The sequence below is a fragment of the Siphateles boraxobius genome, unplaced genomic scaffold, assembly GCF_051911475.1.
Source record: "Siphateles boraxobius isolate OS27281-9 unplaced genomic scaffold, OSU_SipBor_1 29, whole genome shotgun sequence".
NCBI lineage: Eukaryota > Metazoa > Chordata > Actinopteri > Cypriniformes > Leuciscidae > Siphateles > Siphateles boraxobius.
In genome coordinates this window covers 6,641,893-6,663,893 of record NW_027508908.1, presented here as the reverse complement: position 1 = coordinate 6,663,893, position 22,001 = coordinate 6,641,893, and the positions used below count along the sequence as shown (strand labels likewise).

The following is a 22,001-nucleotide window of genomic DNA, read 5'->3' as shown; positions in this document are numbered from 1 at the left end:
AAGTTCAGGGGCATGACCAACTACGTTCCTGTGGATGGCTGCAGTTAAGGGCGGCCAATGGGTTGGACATCCCCTATCGAGGCTATCTAGAGCTTGATGTAGAAGTCCTGGGTAAGGTACTTCCCTCTATAGGCATTCTTGTCGTTCATGATCCACCGGATTCTGGGTCAAAGTCGAAAAAAAATACTGTCCCAGGGCTTATCGGAATGAATGTGCTTCGCTCCTGTCTGCGAGAAATGTTCTGTCAAGGGGGTATGAGGTTGTTTGCTTCCCCTTCCTCAGATGTTCCTGCGGTGTGGAAACAGGCGCTGTTGGCGTGTCAAAGTTTTGAAGATTTGTCAAACTCTGGCTCCTTGGGTAAGGTCTCCACCCCCCCAGGTTCTTCCATTCTTGTGCCTTCTGGATCGATGAAGTTAATTCCGGCCCTATGCAGGCAAGGGCTTTGCCCTTTGATTTCCTCAGCGTTTATAGAACCAGGAGAGGTAGGGTGGCAATTGCCACCTGATTTGCTCATTCCTAGTTCTTTACTCCCCATGGGTGATGGCACGGTCGATGTACCGGTAGTCAATGTGGGAAAGGAGGATCGGTGGATAAGGCCACGTACCACCTTGGGGCAATTACACATGATCGAGGTATGTTCTGCTAATAAGCCCATTTATTTTCAGGAAGAAGATGGCAACCAGGGCCCTGTTGCTTTTATTCAGTCTATGGAGGTCACTACCTCTCATCTGCCTGGTCTTGCCAATACGACCTGGCCTAACTTGACAGACTTCGAGCAGCAAGAGGCCAAGTCTTTACTTAAAAAGCATAGTGCAGCTTTTAGTCGGGGCGAAGGGGAGTTGGGTTGTACAGACCTCATTGAACACGAAATTCCACTAGTGGATGAGATACCGGTGCGGCAACGCTACCGTAGATTGCCACCGTCGCAGTATGATGTCGTGAAGACACACATCCAAGAGTTGTTGGAGCAGGGAGTGGTAAAACCTAGCTGCAGTCCTTATTCTTCACCCATTGTTGTAGTTCAAAAGAAGGATGGGTCTATCCGTTTATGTGTCGATTATAGACAACTAAATGCGAAGACTAGAAAAGATGCCTTTCCATTGCCTCGGATTGAGGAATCCTTGGATGCTCTTTCAGGTGCTTGCCTTTTCTCTACTCTTGATTTGGCAAGTGGTTATAATCAGGTGCCTGTGGCAAAAAGGGACAGGGCAAAAACAGCATTTTGCACCCCATTTGGTCTCTTTGAGTTTCAGAGGATGCCATTTGGATTGTGCAATGCACCAGGAACTTTCCAGAGGCTAATGGAAAGGATCTTTGGAAATCAGCGTTTCCATACCCTCCTTTTGTATTTGGACGATGTGGTGGTATTTTCGTCCACGTTCCAGCAACATCTGGAACGACTAGAACTCGTGTTGGGTAGGTTGACCTCCCATGGCCTCAAGCTTAACTTGGGGAAGTGTCATTTCTTTCAGTCTGAGGTAAAGTTTTTGGGTCACATTATTTCGGCTTCTGGAGTCGCAACTGACCCGGACAAAATCAGTGCAGTCAGGGACTGGAAAGTACCAACTACCATCACAGAATTGCGCTCTTTCCTTGGGTTTGCGTCATATTATAGGCGCTTTGTAGAGGGGTTTGCAAGATATGCAGCCCCTCTACATAAGTTGGTAGCAAAACTACAGCCAGCTCCAAAGAAACGAGCAAGGTTCAATGCCTCCTTGCGAGACCACTGGGACTGGGGCTGTGAAAAGTCTTTTGATACATTGAAAGAAAAGCTGATAAGTGCACCTGTTTTGGGCTACGCAGACTTTAGCAAGCCGTTTGTTCTTGAAGTGGATGCAAGTGGGCTTGGATTGGGGGCTGTTTTGTCTCAAGAGCAGGGGGAGGGACAGCGGCGGCCAGTAGCTTACGCCAGTAGGGGGTTGCGTCCAACAGAACGAAACATGAACAATTACTCGGCTATGAAGCTTGAGCTGTTGGCCCTTAAGTGGGCCGCAACAGAAAAATTTCGAGATTACCTGTTGGGCGTAAAGTTCACTGTTTTGACTGATAATAACCCCCTCTGTTATCTGCAGACGGCCAAATTGGGTGCGGTAGAGCAACGCTGGGCGGCACAGCTGGCCCTTTTTGATTTTAAAATTGCGTACCGTCCAGGGGCGTGCAACAGAAACGCGGATGCACTGTCTCGCTTACCTGCGTACCCTCTTCCAGAATCCATGGAAGATGTTGCATCAGGAATCTCTGTCCCTACGGAGATCAAAAGTGTTTTTGTAAGCCACCCCCCCGGGCCGGTTAACATCCAGGCCATAGATGCCTCTCCAGTAATACTAGGGCTGATCTCCAATTCCTTCAATCAGAAGATCCAGTGCTAAGGGCCTTTCTAATTTATTGGAAGAGAGGTAGACCTCCCACAGCATTGGAAAGGGCCAAAGAGTCTCCGGCGGTGGTAGAACTTGTGCGTCAGTGGGCCAACATACAGGAACATGGTGGTGTTCTTTACCGGCAAAGTCATGTCCCTGGTGGTGGTGCAGCAGTGATGCAGCTTCTGCTGCCTCAGCTGCTGCGTGAGGAAGTCTTGACCGCTTTACACAATAATCATGGACACCAGGGGGTGGAAAGGACCACCCAGCTCATTCGTCAACGGTGTTACTGGCCTTTCATGCGCAAAGACATCAAGCGCTGGTGCTGTGAATGTCAACGATGTATAGTGGCAAAAGCGGTGCAACCGAAGTTAAGAACATTCATGGGTAGTCTTCTTGCATCCAGGCCGTTAGAAATTCTAGCCATTGACTTTACCATACTTGAAAAGTCTAGTGATGGGAAAGAAAATCTTCTAGTTGTAACAGATGTGTTTTCCAAATTTTCTCAGGCTTACCCCACTGTAGACCAAAAGGCCATAACTGTAGCGCGGGTTCTCACTGAACAGTGGTTTTATACCTATGGAGTCCCACAACGTATTCATACAGATCAGGGTCGCCAGTTTGAGGGAGAGTTGTTTCAGCGGCTGTGTCAATTGTATGGTATCCATAAGTCGCGTACAAGTCCTTATCACCCAGAAGGCAATGGGCAATGTGAACGATTTAATCGTACGCTTCACGATTTGCTCCATACCCTGCCCCCAGAAAAGAAGAAAAGGTGGCCACAACACTTGTCTTACGTGCTGTTTGCATACAATACTACGGCCCATCAGTCAACTGGGTTTTCACCATATGAACTAATGTTTGGGCGGAAGCCCACCCTCCCCCTTGATTTACTCTTGGGTACAGTTGACCCTCCATCGGAATTGACCAGGGAGGAGTGGGTTCGAGAACATCAAGAACATCTCTCCGCAGTTTATCAGCAGGCTCGAACCAATCTTGAGGTAGCAGCCAAGCAGCGGGCAAAACATCAAGATATTCCTCTGCCCATTTTACATCCCGGAACATTAGTGTACCGCCGGAGTCATCCGCTTGGTCGTCGAAAAATTCATGACCATTGGGACCACTTAGAGTATGAAGTGGTGAGTTGTTTGGATGAGGTTGGCACCCTGTATAAAATTAGACCTAGGGGCCAGCAGGGACCAGAAAAAAACATCCATCGACAAGAGTTGCGCCCCTTTCCTGTGGAACCCGCTCCACCTCTGTTTACATCTGCGAATGTAGAACCCAATTTGGACCATTCCGATTTGGTATCGGAGGATTTGAACAGTAGTGCGAATGAAAATGATGAGCTTGCGCTATTGGTACCTTTAGACACTTCTTGCCTGGATGGGCAGATCAAATTTGTCCTTTCGGCGGCTGGTGATCAGCTGCTTTTAACTTCTGGGCAACAGGAACAGATCCTGCAGGATTTGTCTGTAGAACATGCTCCAGGAGCAAAAGCGTTAATGCCAAGACCTGAGCAAGATTTAGTGCTACGGCGGACCAATAGGACAACGGCAGGCCACCATTCAAACCCTCATAACCTCCCACGTGCATTAGTTAAACGACCGTCTCAGGACGAACATGGGGGGGCTCAGTTAATTGTTAGCTCCCACCATGTTGGTATTAGGCCCTGGTTGTAGCATTTGTTGCCACCTGTCACCGAGACGGTGACATTTTGGGGGTGGTGAATGTAGCAGGTAGGGTCGTTGAGATGGGAAGTGTAGTATGAAGCCCTGCCCACTGGCGCTGATTATGATCAGGTGGCACAAGTGAGGCATCCTTTTAAATGTATCGTGAGACATGGATAGGTGAACATTAGTGTGGTGTGAATTGAAGAGCAAGCCTCTTGGAGTATCAGCTGTGCAAACGAGAGAACCTTGGCCGGGCGTCTGTGCGTGCGTATGGGAACGGTGTGTACCAGTCACGAGTCTGCAGAAATTGATCGCATAATAGCGAGAGTTCATTTCTATACGGGGGTGCAGCAATAAGCAACGCTGGCGAGGGTGTGCACAGCTGTTAGCCATCCACACCGTTAAAAAGTCATCGGTACAGTGCAGACAGTACTAATTTGTTTAGGCTGGTCTGGAAAATGAGGATTGTCTTTGTCTGTCCAACTAGCCACTGTTTTTCCTGAGTTAACAATTTGTTTTATTTTATTTCTGTGATTTGTATGTGTTTGTCTTGGAAATTCTGCCAGCGTCATCAGGAGAGGGTTGCTGTGGTATCCTGCTAATTTGAATGTTTTGTTTTGTGTTTGGCAATATTTGTATTACTGTAATCGGCCTATGGGCAGCGTGCAATATTTCCTGTGGGGACAGCGTTTACTCTGCAGTGTCCACTAGTGTGAAGTGTGACGTGTCTTTTGCAGTGTTGGAGTGCGTGTGAGCAGTATCACTTTATTCACTTTATATTTATGTATTATGATACTTTTATTCACTGTGATTTATTTATTGTAAATTGTCCACTGTTACCTACGGGGAAGATTTGCCGGTTTTGATTGCCAATCAATGTATTGTGTCTAGTGTTTAATAAAGTTTATAATTGAGTACATCAGTCCCATTTCTGTTCCTTCATTGGACACAATCTGCCTAGTAAGTTAAAAGGGGAGTGCTGTTTGGATAATTTTTATGTATTTAAATCATTAGCTGCTCATTAGCGCTCCCTGATGGTCACATTTGAAACAGATGCAGCTCTCCGTTCAGTAACTGATGTGCCTGTAGATTCAGTCAATGTGTGTGGTGCTAGGAAAAGATCGCAGAGAATCGAGGGAACGGAAAGTGTTCCTCCCAACTCTTCTGTTGTCCAAATCCAAACTGTTGCAAAAGCGCTTGGACCTAAAGATATAGAGCAGGGCTATTCAATTAGCTTCATTCGAGGGCCGGATTATTAAATCGAAAATTTGAGGTGGGCCAATGGGTTTAGCTTATTTATTGAAACATAACAGTATCAATAAGTAAGCTAAAGTAAACATAAAAGTATTGTAGGCTATTTACTTGGAAATGTGGTAGCCAACAGTATGCAGATTTATCAGACCATAATAAATAACTTATTTACAGCTATGTACAAATATATGAATTATACAAGATTATATATTCTATTGGTTAGAATTATTTTATTAATAATTATTATAGGCTTAAATTAAAATATTCTGACAGTGAGACTTCGTAACCATAGGTAAAACCATGCATGGCTACTCACGCACTACCACTGTATAAAAAATGCCTAAACAGGTAAAAACTATACACACAATTAATTATATATTTCTCTAGCCCCCTAATATATCTAATGCAATATAAATGACTATAACTTAGTATTCAATATAAATATTACACATTTCTCCCCAAACCATGGTAAATTACTACAGTACATTCATGGTAAATGTTTGTAAGGGTGGTGATTATGGATTTAGTCTTCTAACTTCGTTCATGGCACAATGTTTCTGCTATTTACCTCATCAGTCGTGTTGGGAATGTTGAGGCTGTTTCATCCGATTTAAAACTAGTTAAAATCATTGAGTGATTTGTGGTTTGTAACAGAGAGATGTGTCAGATTGAAACGCTTCTCACTGGATGTCGCAGCAATGTTTAATAATAGTGTCCGGGACCGGGAGTAAACGCAACTCCTTTGAGCTTGCGTTCCGTTATCCACTGGGCCGTGCTGCGTAGTTCAAAGTAAACTAGTGAAACAACTGAAAACAGCGCTATTTGTTCTTACTGACCGAGAAACAGCTTCAGATGAACGAATCGTTTCAGACCGTTATGCAAGCGCGTTTGGCCAATTCATGGAAAGGAAATAATCGAACCAAATGATTAAACCAGGAATGATTGATATCGCTGGTTCAGTCGACAGAAATACGGGACACACACATAATAACTGCTGAAATATTCGGACTGAAAAAAGTGTTTCTCAGGTCAATCGGAACGCTCATGGTACACACAAAGTGCGTATAGCTACAGCTGCAGGCGCCACTGCGGTCCCGCGCATATCTAACCAAATTTAGCCACACCGCCAGGAACAGAAGAGGAGGGAGGTTGGGGTGGCCTCGGGCCATATGGAGATGATTTGCGGGCCGGACCTGGAGAGACTGTCCCAGAGCATACCCTCAGCACGCAAACAGTTTTCTGAATTTAGAAGAACATCAATCAGCAAAATGCGTCTATATGATATGTCGTTAACAGAGGTCACACAGTTAATGTCACAAATTTTAACTGCAACGGAATTCAACAGTTTTGAATCTGCCGTGACTTCTGAACTACAACATGCCAGTAGAAGCGATATGAGAGGGAGTTCTGAAAACGTTAAAGAACATTGCTGGACCAACATGGACTGGTCAAAGATCACTAGTTGTGTAGAGAAGAAGGATGAAAATGTTAGTGAGTACACTGAAAGATTTTGTCAGTTAGCTGCAGCATACAGTGGGATAGCTGACACTTCAGAGAAGGTGCTAGATGATAATGGCCCCCTAGTTCGCACATGGTTTGATGGTCTGTTGTCAGAAAATAGAAAAGCATTGCCTTTCTTGGACTTCGCATGGTCCACTAGAACCATACAAAACGACTTGGAGAGGTTAGCTGCATGAGAAAGAGACTCGGATGTCAAGGCAAGCAGCTGCAGTATTGTGTCAGGGAAGGAAAACCTGGACTCACGTGTCACACTGTAAATTTGTTCCCCCACCTACAGGGATAGGTTAGGACACAGAACCAGTGAGGAGCCCCGGGAAGAACCGAACGCAACAGGTTTCGAGGTCAACCCTGGGGTGAAGACTCCCTCATAGGTTTTCCCCATCCACTAGTCCATCCTTACCTCACTGTTCCTTAGGTCAAAGGGTTTAAGAAATAGGGAAAGAGGGAACAACAATAGCAGACTCTGAAAAGTTTACAACCCTAGTGTTTGAGCAAATACTGCTCTACTATCTAGCAGACTCAGAAAAAGTTCACAATCCTAGTGTTTGAACAAATACTGCTCTACTGTCTTTTGTTTTTCTTTCTTACTCTGTGCAGATACCACTTGAGGACTGTCCCGAGACCGATACGCACCAACTTCCTCACCTGCGTATGAAGCCACAACCTCTAGAAAACAACTAGACCCACTGCCGAACCAACTATCATGAAAGAAAAAAACACAACGCAGAGACTCACATACAAAACCTTCAGTCATCCATCAACATGATCAAGATTGTCATACTACTAAGCATTATGGACATCGCACAAAGTGTTGACTCCAGAAACAACATATATTCTTAGACCTAATGAATATGTCAAGAAAGGCCTTGTTAGCTGGAAAGAACGTTTGTATGCCACACACCTTCAGTAGGAGCAGGAATCCCCTGGGTGGCACACCCTATCTCCAATTGTGACACGTGTACCTTATTCAATCATCATACCAGTGGATTATAAAACAAGGATTCATGTCACAACACAACAATTCCTCCAGCTTCTCCTTGTTGCATTCCAGGACTACCATCCTGCAACCAACTTCAGCTACTCCCATCATGAAAGATCTACTCCTACCAATGATGTTCTATTGGTGCATGGAAAATTATGCTCCAGCATCGACTTCACTGGGTGAAATTCCTTGTGAACGTTGCAGCTTTGTGATTGAAAGAGGAACAGAATCCCATGTGTACGTTATTACAACAGATAAGAAAGAGGAAAATGACTTAACAGAGTGTTTCTCCAGAAACCCATCCCTACCAAATTTCTGTGCAATAAATCAGTTGTGTATGATCTCTCCACCAACTGACCCTTTTTGGTTATGTGGAACTTCTGTCTACAGCATCTACAGCCAATTCAACAGAAGGTGCACCCTGGTTTATGTTCTACCAGCTATCAGAAAAAATACACACTCCACCCCAAGCTCCCCACAGCTAAAAAATTCAGCTCCTACCACAAACAAAGAAGATGGCTGCATTCCAGGACTCACTTGTGCGCAAAAATGGTGGTCATGAACTCTTGGAGCATTAATACCATCTTATGGTGTCATGCAGGCCCTTGATCAAGTCAGAAGCTTATCGAATTCTGTACAGAAATTGGTCAATGATATGGCTTTGGCCCTGGGTAACCCCACGGACATTCTCGCTTCGCACAAGATAATGATCTTACAGAACAGAGTGGCCTTTGATTACATTCTAGCAAAGCAAGGAGGAGCCTGCACCATCATCGGACCTGAATGCTGCACCGGGTTAATGGATCCAACAGAGAACTTGAACAAAATCCAACAAGACATTCTTGATCTTTCAGCAAAAGTACACCAGATGACTGAAGATAATTCTTCATGGTTCGGAAACTTGATTGGTAAACCCGAGCTGTGGATAAAGGAAATAGCAATTATGTTGTTGTTTGTTGTTGTTTGTTCTACTGGCGTACTATCTATGCGTCCACAGTATCAAGTGTTTCATTCAACAAATGAATCACGCCTCTCACGAGAAAATGACAGTTCCAATCAGAAAAGACTATTATCCGTAAGAACTTCACGGACCCTAATTGCATGTTTGTTTCTGTGTCAGCATGCAATTACAGAAAAGCAAACACAGAACATGCGTTATGTGTCTGTAACGATCACAAGTTACAAGAATGAACTTTTAAGTGTTTAAATTTGTATATAATGTGAGAGTTATTAGAACTCTTAAAGGGGGAAATGTAGTGTTACAAATTTATTAAATGTCTAATTGAGGTTTCAATACAATAGTATATAAACTGAGACAGTTTCGTATACTGAATTTAGCATTTAAGTTTATGATGGTGATGATATTTGCTGTGAAACAGTTTTCCAGCAAGAGAGTCCGGCATAAACTGTTTTCTGTATCTGTCAGATTACTGCTCTCTATGGAGCCTGCTAATCCTGTTTCTCTCTATTGGAAGTTAAATTAATAAGATTACTGAAACTCTTGGTGGCTCTTGGGAGCCTTTGTCTCAGCGGGAGAGTCCTGCTATTCCTGTTCTCTAGTCTGATTGGACTGGAATTGGTAACACTCACAGTATCCACCTGTTTCCAGGGGACGCTAATGTAAAAAATAAAGTGGGTGCAACTTCCGGTCAGGCGGCGGAAGTAGCATACCAATGGTATTTTGTGTGCTATCAGAGAATGTCTAATATGGCCTTAGACGGCTTTGGTGCTATTTAGCGAAGAGGCTAGGTGTTTTCTTTTTTTTTCGGATCATTTTTTTACTATTTAAACTAAGTCGCAAACCTTTATAAGAGATGTCGTTACGGAGCTCATGGACAACATGTGCTAATTCAGTGGCCAATTTTTTATAGCCTACAATTATCCCATTATATAAAAATCTCCATGTTTTCGGTGCTGATGCAGACATGTTCATGTAACATGTAAGGGTGGCGCTGCCAATAAAACACATAAAAGCTGTCAAAAAGAACCGGCAAAAGTAATGATTATGAATATGTAAAATATAGCAATGATACATTTTAATTAGGCTATTTATTAATAAACAAGTGTTTTCTGTGTCGATGCTGACTCGCGATAGCCTGGGAAAACCCAGACGAACTTCCGGCAAATTTAGATTTGCTCTGCAAGTTAGTCTGGAGAAGAGCCCATTCAAACTCATTTCCAATCTCTCCAAATCGAGGCACCAATCACAAACGTTGAGGCGGGCTTTACAAGATGATGATCGATCTGATTGGTTTTAAGGTCTATGCAATTGCTTACAGAGGCATTTGAGCGACGTCCATTGGTGACGCCCCTTTGGAAATGAGCTGTGAATGAACCTTCCCCAGACCCTAACTCAGTTATGACTGAGAAGGGTCTGGTTTTAACCAGGCTAGACTCGCGATCTTCACAGCAGTGAACGCGCCGGAGAAAAATGCACATTTCATACGGATTACATAGTTTTCTTGTGTTTTGAATTGTTCCGCTTAAGACATGTCAAGCGTTCTGTAGATAATATATATATTTCTCAGGTCTGTAAGGCAAGTAGACTATGCTGAGTTTCGGTTCATTTATGAGACGAGCTGCAGTTCAGGCGCTGGCGCCTCCGTGTGGTGATATTATTGTCTGCTATATTTACTTATTATTTATTAAATCCAGGTAATTTGTGGATGAAACGTTGATTAAAATAAAGATACAATTAATACAAAACAAAATTAACTTTAAAGAAAGGCTTAGTGCTTTCAGTTTGAGGTCTGTAAAAGTTTTAAAGCAGTCTTTTAGTAGGCTAACGCTTTCAGGGAACTGTCACGTCCGTAACATTGTTTTTTCCTCATAAATGCGAACACGAAAAATAAAATAAAATGAATATTTTATTTTCTGTGGAGAGCCAACCCTTCTTCATCCAGTGGGTAGTATTACTTTAGGTTTGGACTCCTTTATTAATGGAGTACGATTTATAAACAGAAGTTTTAATATATTAAATGCATTTTTTGTGGTATTGTATTGTATAATGTTAACTTCAAATAATAGGCTTCTAATAGTAATTTAAAGATATGCTATAGCCTATTGGATCTGGACGGGAAGGATAACTCTGGGAGTTGAAATTCTGCCTTTCCACACCGCAACACAGGTTGGTGGATCGATTTCGGTTTTATATCGCGTATGTTACAGCATATTTAACACAATTCTTTTTTTTATTATTATTTAGGAACAAACGAGGGTCTCTGTTTAAGAAACGCCGGCTCGCAGCGGCAGGTTCCAGAGCACCGCAGCGCATCTTCAAGTTTAGCCTAACCGAACGTCCAGTTTAACTGCCGCAAGTTGATTCTTCTAGTAATAAAGAATTCATCGTGGAAAAACACGCTGTATTTTTGTACTTTTATTGCATTTTTAATTTATAAAAAGCTAAATAATAATAAATTTTAATATAAATATTAGTTTAGCTTATAACGTTAGTCGATCGTTAATTCTCCCGGCGATTGACTAAGAAAATGTAATCGAATGCCCATCCCTAGTAGCCTAAGTTACTGCTATTTCACCCTTTTTTAATTTCATTGAGGTTATGTTCCCACATCGTTAGCAATTTTGGATCGCTAACGTTACATCTTGAATGACTATCAACTTTTGAATGAATGAACGAGTGTCATGTCTCGCTTGTTTACTTCGAACCGGAAGACGCGCCCACTTTTGAAGCAAGGCATCATGGGACGTAGGAAACTTGTGGATAGGGCAGGTTCCTAAACCTGTACACATGATTTACATGCTTTGTTCATCACAATGTTAAGCCCTGCCCCTAAATGTATATAAATTGCAAGGGAACTTTCCCTTAGTTAGACTCGAGACGAGCTTGGAAGACTACAGCGACGCACAGCTCGTGTTCTCAATAAAGAAACCATCTTAAGATACAAACCCGAGTCTCCTGGTCTTTGCTTCTGAGTTTTCTACACTTTAGTAGAAAAAAGTTCACAACAATGCCAAACGACTCAACACCCGTCAAGCCCGCTGGTCACTCTTCTTCACCCGGTTCAACTTCAAAGTAACTTATCGTCCTGGAGACAAAAATATCAAAGCTGATTCCCTTTCCCGTCTGTACCAACTTGACACCATCACCTCCAATCCAGAATCCATCCTCCTTCCAGCCGTGATTGTCAGCCCAATTCAATGGAGTCTGGATGACCATATTGCCGATGCCACCCGATCAGAACCTGCTCCGCCGGGAGGTCCTGAGGGACGGACCTATATTCCATCACGGTTACGTCTGTCCCTCATGGACTCAGTCCATACATCTCCGGGCTCTGGACACCCAGGCAGCCATCAAACCCTCTCGCTCATAAAACAACGCTACTCGTGGCCCAATATGACCCAGGATGTCTCCCGGTATGTGAAAGGCTGCTCAGTCTGTGTCATGGCCAAGGTTCCCCGACGCCTCCCGGAAGGCAAACTTGTACCTCTCCCAGTGCCCACAAGACCTTGGTCCCACCTCGGGGTAGATTTTATCACCGATCTCCCTTCCTCTGACTCTCACACCTGTGTTCGGGTTGTTGTTGATCGCTTTTCCAAGGCTTGCAAACTAATCCTACAGCCTGGTTTACCCACAGCCTTCGAGACTGCTGAAACACTATTCCCTCAAATATTTCGGCATTTTGGTATACCTGAAGACATTGTATCTGATCGTGGTCCTCAATTTATGTCCAGGGTCTGGAAAGCATTCATCAACCTCCTAGGAGTTTCTGTCAGCCTTACCTCTGGGTATCAACCCCAGTCAAACGGCCAGACTGAGCAGAAGATACAGGAGTATCTTCTCAGGTACATCGGTCCGTTCGCCATACAGAGGCAGATCAACGAAGTCACCTACCGGTTGTCACTACCTTCACACTATCGCATCTAACGCATGTCTCCCTTTTAAAACCATACACTCATCCTCTGTCTCCATCCTCCACAGGGTCTGGTGCTGAAGACATACCTCCTCCTCCTCCTGTAGACCCTGCAGAGGAGAACATCTACCAAGTCCAAGATATTCTTGACTCCCGATAACGGGGCGGCCAACTCGAATATCTTGTAGACTGGGAAGGTTTTGGTCCTGGGGAAAGATGTTGGGTTCACCGTGACGACATACTGGATCCCTCACTCCTACAAGTCTTCCACACAGCTCATCCCAGTCGTCCTGCCCCAAGAGGTCGTGGTCATCCCTGTCGTCGGTCATTTCTGCCCTCAGGAGCTGACCGTGAAGGGGGGGGGGGGGTGGGGGGGGGGTACTGTCACGGATACACCATCGTCAGCACCAGACCTCCACACTCCGCCCACTCATTCCGCATCCCCTGAATACTAATCATCTGCACCTGTCATCATCACCTGCCAGCAATCTGCACTCATTCACCCACACCTTAAATTTACCACCAGTTCCATCAGTTCACTGTCTGGTCTCATCGATACGCCATCGACTTCCTGACTCACTGCATTAAAGACAATCTCCAAGTCTGCATCTAAACCTACCTGCTTCGTTACCTACCTGCTATCCTGAGTTTCCCGTTTCGCTGATTCCGGTCCATCTGTCTGCAATCCAGTCTGCCATCTTCTGCTCAGATCACCGCCACTTCATCCTGTGACAGATAATAGACCCGGTTATATACATTCTTCCTGTTCCACTTCTATTTATACCATCATCACATCAACTCACCTGCCGTGACGGTTCCTGAGTGCATTTAATAAAACCTGTCGAACTTTACCTGTTTGTGTCCTTCTGATTTATGACATATATACATATATATATATATATATATATATATATATATATATATATATATATATATACACTGAACAAAATTATAAACGCAACACTTTTGTTTTTGCCCCCATTTTTCATGAGCTGAACTCAAAGATCTAAGACTTTTCTATATACTATATATCGTCACAGTATATCTGTGCATTCAAAATGCCATCAATAAAATGCACCTGTGTTCGTTGTCCATAACATATGTCTGCCCATACCATAACCCCACCACCACCATAGGCCACTCGATCCACAACGTTGACATCAGCCAGCCGCTCACCCACACGACGCCATACACGCTGTCTGCCATCTGCCCTATACAGTGAAAACCGGGATTCATCTGTGAAGAGAACACTTCTCCAAAGTGCCAGACGCCATCGAATGTGAGCATTTGCTCACTCAAGTCGGTTACGTATATATACGTAACCGACTTGAGTGGGCAAATGCTCACATTCGCTAAAATCAATAAAAATTTATTTAGTGTTCTAAAAAATAATATACATATATATACGCATATTATTTTTTAGTACACTAAATTAATTTTTGTTGGGTTGGACCTGGGCGGAAAAGCACCACATTTAAGCTTTCACATTTCACATTTAACTGAACATAGGAGCAAATGATATGTATTCTACATATCAGTTACGGAATAAGCTAAATTAGTCTAACTTATGTAATCATTAATGTTTTGTTCCAAAGAGAAACTAAATCTCTTTGTTGTGACTTTGTTGAATTTCCTTGAATAGCAATTCAATAAAAATTCCTCTTTAACATCCTGTTGTATGTGGGTAATCAAATTAAAATTCCAACTTGAGCCAATTCCTCATTCTAGATAGATACTACTAGCCCAGTCCTACTTAGGCACTGATTCTGTACCGGTGCACTATCACTCCATCTGTCATCAGTCTAGGTTTCTGTGTACATATGGATGTCTGGTTCTCAGATGTCTGCTCTTAAGGGCTCACTCTCTCTTTCTCTTTTGGCTTGAACTACTGATCACTGTGCTTTTGATCCTCAGTTTCTTGGCACCTGTCTTCCAATTCTTTTTTAAAACTCAAAGTCTGTCTGTTGCTCTCTCCCTCTGTTGATCATTTTGAAATAGACAAAAATAAAAGGAGAGTTCAAGAAGGGTCATGGAAATGGCGCAATTTGGGCTTTCAAATTATTTAAGATTTTCTATATTTTCTATTGAAAAGGCTACTACTAACCTTTTTACCACCTCAGGCCCAAAGTATCAGGGTTATAACTGAGATAAATAGATATTGGAGCACTATCTGGGGTGGACATCAATAAAAAAAATACCTATCATAAATACTAGCCATAAAGCACTACATAAAAAGCTATCTACCCTGTTTGATATAGAAAACTGAATCAATACTAGCATCATTAACATTATTTACAATGGGGACTGCAGGGACATGTCCCCACCACTTTTGTCAAGGATAATTTAAGCCAAACCGGTTTCAACATTTACCCCTATCTTTTAAGATAATAGAAACATACTTATGTTAAAGGTACACTACGTAACTTTTGGCCCTCCAGCGGTCAAAAAACTGCATGGATTTTGCGGAAGAACATTGTTTTGGTTGTGCTTCGGCTGTGCGGATGAATATGACCCTTCACAATACTTTTCAATAAACTCTGAGAGCTACAAAGGTCAATTTATCTGTTCAATAACAAACCTTACTCACCTGTCGAGTAATAAAAAAAGCATCTCTGCATCGCTTTTACAAAATTTCAAATCCCTCAGTTCTCGAAATTCATGAAAAGCCAAGCCAATGTTGATTCTTGTTTTATTACGAGCTCTGTCGCATTCTCTTTTTGTAAAAGTTTGAAAACCTGAACCAACGTAAAGCTGATTTCTCTGATTTTACAGTCAATGTAGCCTGGGAAAACCCAGACAACTTCCGGCAAATTTAGAATTGCTCTGAAAGTTAGTCTGGCAAAGAGCTCATTCAAGTCCATTTCCAATCCGTCGAAATCGCGGCACCAACGTTGGGGCGGCCTTTACACGATGACGACAGCACAGCGACGGTGAAGCAGATTTTGTACATTTACAGAGATGGATGCCGCCGTGGAACTATGTGTGACGGTTATAATTGAACACCGTCATTATAACTTTATAACCACCAAAACCATGTTATTAAAATATTTTTTTCACAAACATTTATCATAGAGAATGTTTAAATACTAATATCAGCTTACGAGGGAAACGGAGTAAAGCCTTGTTTATACTCGACGCGTCTGCACGAGCGCAAAGGTGCGCAAAAATGACGCGTTCGGTGCGCAAGACCAGCAATTGCGCCCAGAGGCATTTGAGCTACGTCCGTTGGTGACGCCCCTTTGGAAATGATTTGTCTATGAAGCTTTGCCAGACCCTAACTCAGTTACAACTGAGAATGGTCTGGTTTAAACCAGGCTACAGTCAATGGCAAATCTCCCAAAACCGGTTATGTTAACATTATGGGAAAAGATATACAAAAAACACTATAGTGGCTATTGCTAGCAATTATCATCATATCACAGCACATTATTCACAATCAACAGTGCACGTTCTTAAAGTTGCAACGTGTAAAAAAATTCAGTATCTATTAACAGAAATGCAATATGACATCCATAACTATGTTTTCAGTGGTGTATAAAGAACTTACTTAATAAACCATAATGTTTTTATTACCTTAGAATGAGACATTTATATCTACATACCCGCGGGAATCCCCTTCTATGAAGATCGGCATATTGTGACGTCATGTTTCTACCGTAGCCGACAGCGAACAAACAGCGCTACAGAGCGCGTTTCGTCACAACCTTGAAAAAGAAGCAGCAGAAAGCTAGAAGCTAGCCATAAACAACGTGAGTAGTGACTTTTGCCTTGTCAGTGGTGTAAAATATGTAGTTGGATTGTTTCATGTAACTTAGTTCTTCTCCCTCGCTGTGTTATGGCATTGCTATGTGGGGATAAATGTGCTGCACGTTCGTGAGACAGCTGATTAGTACTCTTGTCATTGACCGTAAAACAGTTACAGGAATCACCAACCCGTCGATCTTGGAAGCATTTTAAGTCGATCGAGTTTCCAAAATCAGAGAAAAAAAGCCTATTGTGTGTAGTAAATGGTGTCTAGGGGATGCGGAGGCGTGCGCGCTGTACAATCATGCCATTTTTGCCGTGCGCATCTTTGGGCTCATGCGGACGCGTCGAGTTTAAACAAGGCTTTACGCTTTAACCAGCTCAGCCACAGTAACAGCTCATATTGAGCCAGCTAAACTTTTACTTTCCTGTTAGAAACAATATATAGTTGCATAGTTTCATGTGGTTCTTCTCCCTCGCTGTATTATGGGTTTGCTATGTGGGGGGAAATGTGCTGGTTACGTTTGTGAGACAATCAGCTGATTACTATTATTATATTATATATTAAGACCCTTGATCCTCACCTGACTATGGCTTTGTAAACTTTATCCATGATGTGGTTTATAATGGACTGTGGTACAGAAACAGTGACAATGTTACACTCTCTTGGCTTACTCTGGCTATTCTCTGCTGTCTCAGACGACGATATGTTTGTGCAGTTTCAGGCACCGTAGCTTCTTCGAAAGGGAGGGGTGAGCAGTGGGCTGAGCCCTCAGTGCAACTCGCAGCCGAACCGCTAGATGTCGCTAAAAATCACACACTGCACCTTTAACCCGATAATGCTTAATAAGTTGACAACGTGTGTGGTAATGTAAATGATTCAAACCGCTTTCCTTTGCAGTAAGGTCATAAACAGCTTAAAGGGATAGTTCACCCAAAAATGAAAATTCTGTCAGTATTTACTCACCCTCATGTTGTTCCAACCTTGTAAGACCTACGTTCCTCTTCGGAACAGGAATTAAGATATTTTTGATTAAATCTGAGAGCTGGATCACTCCTCCATAGGTTTCTTCAGGGATTGAAACTTGCTGGCCCCGAAAAGTTACTAAAGACATCGTTAAAATAGTCCAAGTGACTACAGTGGCTCAATCTTTAGTTTATCAAACGACGAGAATACTTTTTGTGCACAAATAAAACAAACATAACTTTATTTCAACTATTCATTTCCTTCTCTGTGGGCCTCGAGTCCGTTCACTAGTGTAATAGCGTAACCTTCTGTTGTTGTACGTCACACGCATCACACACATCACCAGCGTCGGACAAAAGTGAACCTACGTGTGATGTAGCATTACGCAGTTACACAACGTTAACTGACTAGAGGCCCACAGAGAAGGAAATTAATAGTTGAAATTAAGTCGTTATTTTTGTTTGTTTTTGCGCACAAAAAGTATTCTCGTCACTTGATAAACTTAAGTTGAGCCACTGTAGTCACTTCGACTATTTTAACGATGTCTTTAACACCTTAAAGGGATAGTTCACCCAAAAATGAAAATTCTGTCAGTAATTACTTACCCTCATGTTGTTCCAACACGCATCACACACATGACCAGCATCGGCCAATAGTCAGCTTACGTGTGGGAAATGAATAGGAAGGACTTGAATAGTTGAAATAAAGTTGTTATTTCTGTTTTTTTTTTGTGATATGTGAAAGGAAAGCGTCCTCATTTCACGGTAGGGGAGGAGAATTATAAAAAATGGGTTCTCATTTCTTGCAACCAAGGGACAAGTTGTACATTTGTAGAATGTACGAGAGGAGACTTCAAATACGAGAGGAGAATAAGTATGTGGGATTTTCCCCCTGACATTTTAAAAATACTCTGGGGTTTTGAATGCTTGATTTAACATCCCAACACACATAATAAAAAGAGTGAAATACATCAGTGCTTACGTGTTGACGTCACTACCGGGAAATAACCTGTTTTTTAATAGTCTTGTAAACGCGGTTACTGGTTATTGATTTGCATGTAAAACGGTAAATCGGGTTATTTCAATAAACTGATTTTTGGTAGTTATCAGCGTATTGGTGTGATCCTATTCTCTCATATCACCCTTCTTCTCATGGGAAATACACAAGTCACATTGGTAAGCAACAGTCATCAATTTCTTATCACTCCCATCACTCAATGTCAAATAACCCACTCAATTAATGGTCATATCTCTCTCTTCCCCATCTGTTTGGCAACATGGCAACTATATGCGCCAACTTTGCTGTCATCCTCATACATAATACAGCTGCTAACTTAGCTGAACTAACACAAAATGTACAATGGTAGTGTCAAAAAAACTGTTATACTTCCATATGCCTCTGCTTTTGTTTTTGCAGTCCATCCCAAAAGAGAAAATATGCTTGTTTCTCTGTTCTAAAGGGAGTAGTAACAAATAGGCTTCTGAATATTTTGTTACTTGTGTTTTTGTACTTGTTCTTTTTTTTGTCTGTTTGTGTAAATACATTTTTAATTTTATTTGTGTACATTTAAAAATGCAGGAGAATACAAAATCTAAGGCCAAATGTTTGATCTTTTGATATTTAAAATGTCAGAGTCAGCAGAAGTTGCCTCAAGGTGGCTGTGGATAAGGAGAGGAGAAACCATGGATGGGGCAAGGCTACCTGGACACAAGCTGGGGCCTGATCAACCCCAGCTGGGACGCCTGGGTGAGAGTGTATGATGCTTAAAAGAACCGAAACACTCCATGACCCCAGGTAACATCACTGTTGATGTGTCCAGGTTGCATCAAGTTGATGTATGTTACAAGAAAAAGTACACTTTGGCTGAATCCGAAATCAAATTCTGCTCACCTGTTGACCACATTGCTTTTACAACATTTCAAATTCCTTGGTTCTCACCACCAGATTTGCCATTGACTATAAAATCAAAGAAATCATTATATAAATACATTACATTACTCAAAGATTGATCTGAATTTCTTAGGATTGTTTTTAGCCATACATGAACTCCACAAGTTTTTGTAAAATCTGGAAATCATGATGTTGAGATTGATCCAGAGAGAATCTTTAGCTTCTGTGGATGTAAAAAATGTCGACTGCACAAAAGATATCACATGGTCAATGTTACAAATTTGGTGTGACAGCGACCTAGAGGGCAGATTTATTACATATTTTTTTAATTTTACATAATACCTTTTCTATTTCACAATTTCACATTATCACAAGTTACAGGGATAATTTAAATAAATATTCTCTATTTTAGAGAAGATTTGATCGAATTGGTTTGGCTAGATAGTTAATGTTTGGAGTAGCTGATATTTGGCCAGAAAAAAAAAACTTTATAGAAACACTTAAGGCACACTTGTCGCCGGTATGGTCTAAAAGTGATTTTGAACTTACCGCTGTTTTTGTGCAGAAACTCGCAATCCTCGCGCGTTCCTGGGTCATGTAGTATGGCAGACATTTGATTAAATCAATCGGTCTCATTGTGTGGATTTGTGCTTTGAATCTAATGACGTATTTCTGTTCTTCGCGGTTCTTCTTGCCAATCACAATTCAGATTTCGATTTAGCGCCAATACATCACATATGGCTGCTTAAAATTAAACTAAAATCGTTAATTGCTTCAACGAAATAGTTCAAAACATTGAAAACGTAAACACTTTCCCCATTAAATACAAAATACTTGTTTCATGACCCATTTTAGGGTGCTTACAAAATACCTTGTGATATAAAGGGATTTAAATGTTTGTCAGTTATCCGTGTGGGAATGCAACTTAGCTAAGATGTATTAACAGACCTACTAAAGTTTTTCTATTAGCATGAGATCATGCGTTTGCGCTGCATTTTCTACAGAAATTGTTCATCTTTGACCGCCCCCTTGTGGCCAATGTAGAGTCAACATAGCCTAGGCAAAAGCTGCATAGTGCAAATGGCAGGTTCAAACTTCATTTGAATAATGAATGCAGACCTGTACACTTTAATTTCAATTCAGTTGAATTATATTTGCATAGCACTTTTCAGATGTCATATTGTAATCTAAATTCCTTAGATGAGGAATACCTTAAGAGTAGCTTAAGTAGCTACCTTAACTCAGCCGCAGCCTGTTCTGGTTGGTTAAGTAGCCTAATAAAAAGTTTTCCAAAAACAAGGCAACTGGGTAGCTATATGCTACAGGGGTATAACACATATTTTAGAGAGGCAAATAGTGTTCCGTTTTCTGAAATGACACAAAAACAGTGTCCAAGACACCTGAGTTCTGAAGGGCAAACAGTCAACTGGTCAGAAGAGAAAAACGTGAGACAAAGAGGCTAATGGGATCCCAAACTTAACAAAATAACGGCAAAAGAGGCTGGGAACACAGTGACTGTTAGAAAACAGAGGGAAACAAAGGAATGATATATAGCAGATACATCGAGAGTCGACGAGAAACAGTAAGAGAAACGGCCGCGCTGATTAGAGCGCAATCACAAGTGGAAGAGACAGAAACAAAACAAGAGAAAAGAAGGATCAAAAGTATCGATCCTAGTTCTGTCAAACTTCTGGGAAGGCGGTAGGCTATTCCAGAAAGCAGGTAACAGTTAATGCAACTTACCCGGGTAAGATTACTCAGAGGAATAAAGCGGATAACCTCTTTTTAGTTCCAGAAACAGGTAACTTTCCGGGTAAGTAAGTTAGCCATAACAATTTATTTATTTCTATTTCTATGGGCGGACACTGTAAATACAATATGAAACGGCTCATGTTTTATAAAATCCTCAAGAAAACACATTTAAATACTGCCGTGGCATTCGTGTAGTGGTTTAACCTAATGAATTTGCCCAAACTAATTTAAAGGCTATTTCAACAGCTGTGAATGATGAATTCAGACTCAAAATTAATTCAGTTAATCTTTGAAAAACATGCAAAAATGAATAATGAAATACACCCAAATTATTAATAAAACATAGCAGCAAAACATAAATGAAAGAGTAAGTCGTTGCTGAGCATCATTATTCACCGATATGCTATGCTATGCATTTCAGATGATTAAGGAAAGTCAACCAAATTAGGAGACATAAATATTAACAAAAGTACGTAAAGTAGGCTGTGGGTAATGTTAACTTAAAAACAATCTGACGCAGTTATAGAACATTTGTGTTGTAACTGTCCTCTCCAGCAGCTTGAATGTGTTCCCGGTTGCTGTGGCAATTAATAAAGGGTTTTAGCCCAGTTGAGGAAAAAAGTAGCCTACCTGAGAAAAAAAAACAACGCGCACGTCCCTAATCACTATAAAGAGCAAATTATAATCGTCTGACTTGGTTGAAAGAAACACATTTTATCTTAAGGAAAACTTCACTGTGTCTAAAAGTAGCAAATGCTGCATCAGAGCACAGAAAGTGTAAACGATGGTAATAGACCAACGCTACTTTTGCGTCATCGAAGGGTAACGCCCCTTTGGGGGGGGGGGGGGACAAACGGATTCCTCTGAGAACAGGGAGGTATTGCACAAAAGTAAAATTAAGAAAGCCAGGATAACAGATCAATCGCGGCTTGACCTAGTTTAATCAGTGCATCCTGGCTTAATCCGTTGCACGTTTGCTGAGCCAGGACGAGA

The 22,001-nt window shown here is 41.9% G+C and overlaps 1 protein-coding gene across 1 annotated transcript in view; it reads right to left on the bottom strand.

Annotated features, from left to right (window-relative positions):
* grin2bb (glutamate receptor, ionotropic, N-methyl D-aspartate 2B, genome duplicate b) overlaps positions 1–19,900 on the bottom strand; it is a 170,602-nt gene extending 150,702 nt beyond the window's left edge. Inside the window, exon 1 of the mRNA XM_077246368.1 lies at positions 19,806–19,900. Coding sequence (XP_077102483.1) covers positions 19,806–19,892 — 87 coding nt within the window. The 5' untranslated portion in view covers positions 19,893–19,900. The remainder of the gene's footprint in view (positions 1–19,805) is intronic.
* Between the last annotated feature and the right edge of the window lie 2,101 nt (positions 19,901–22,001).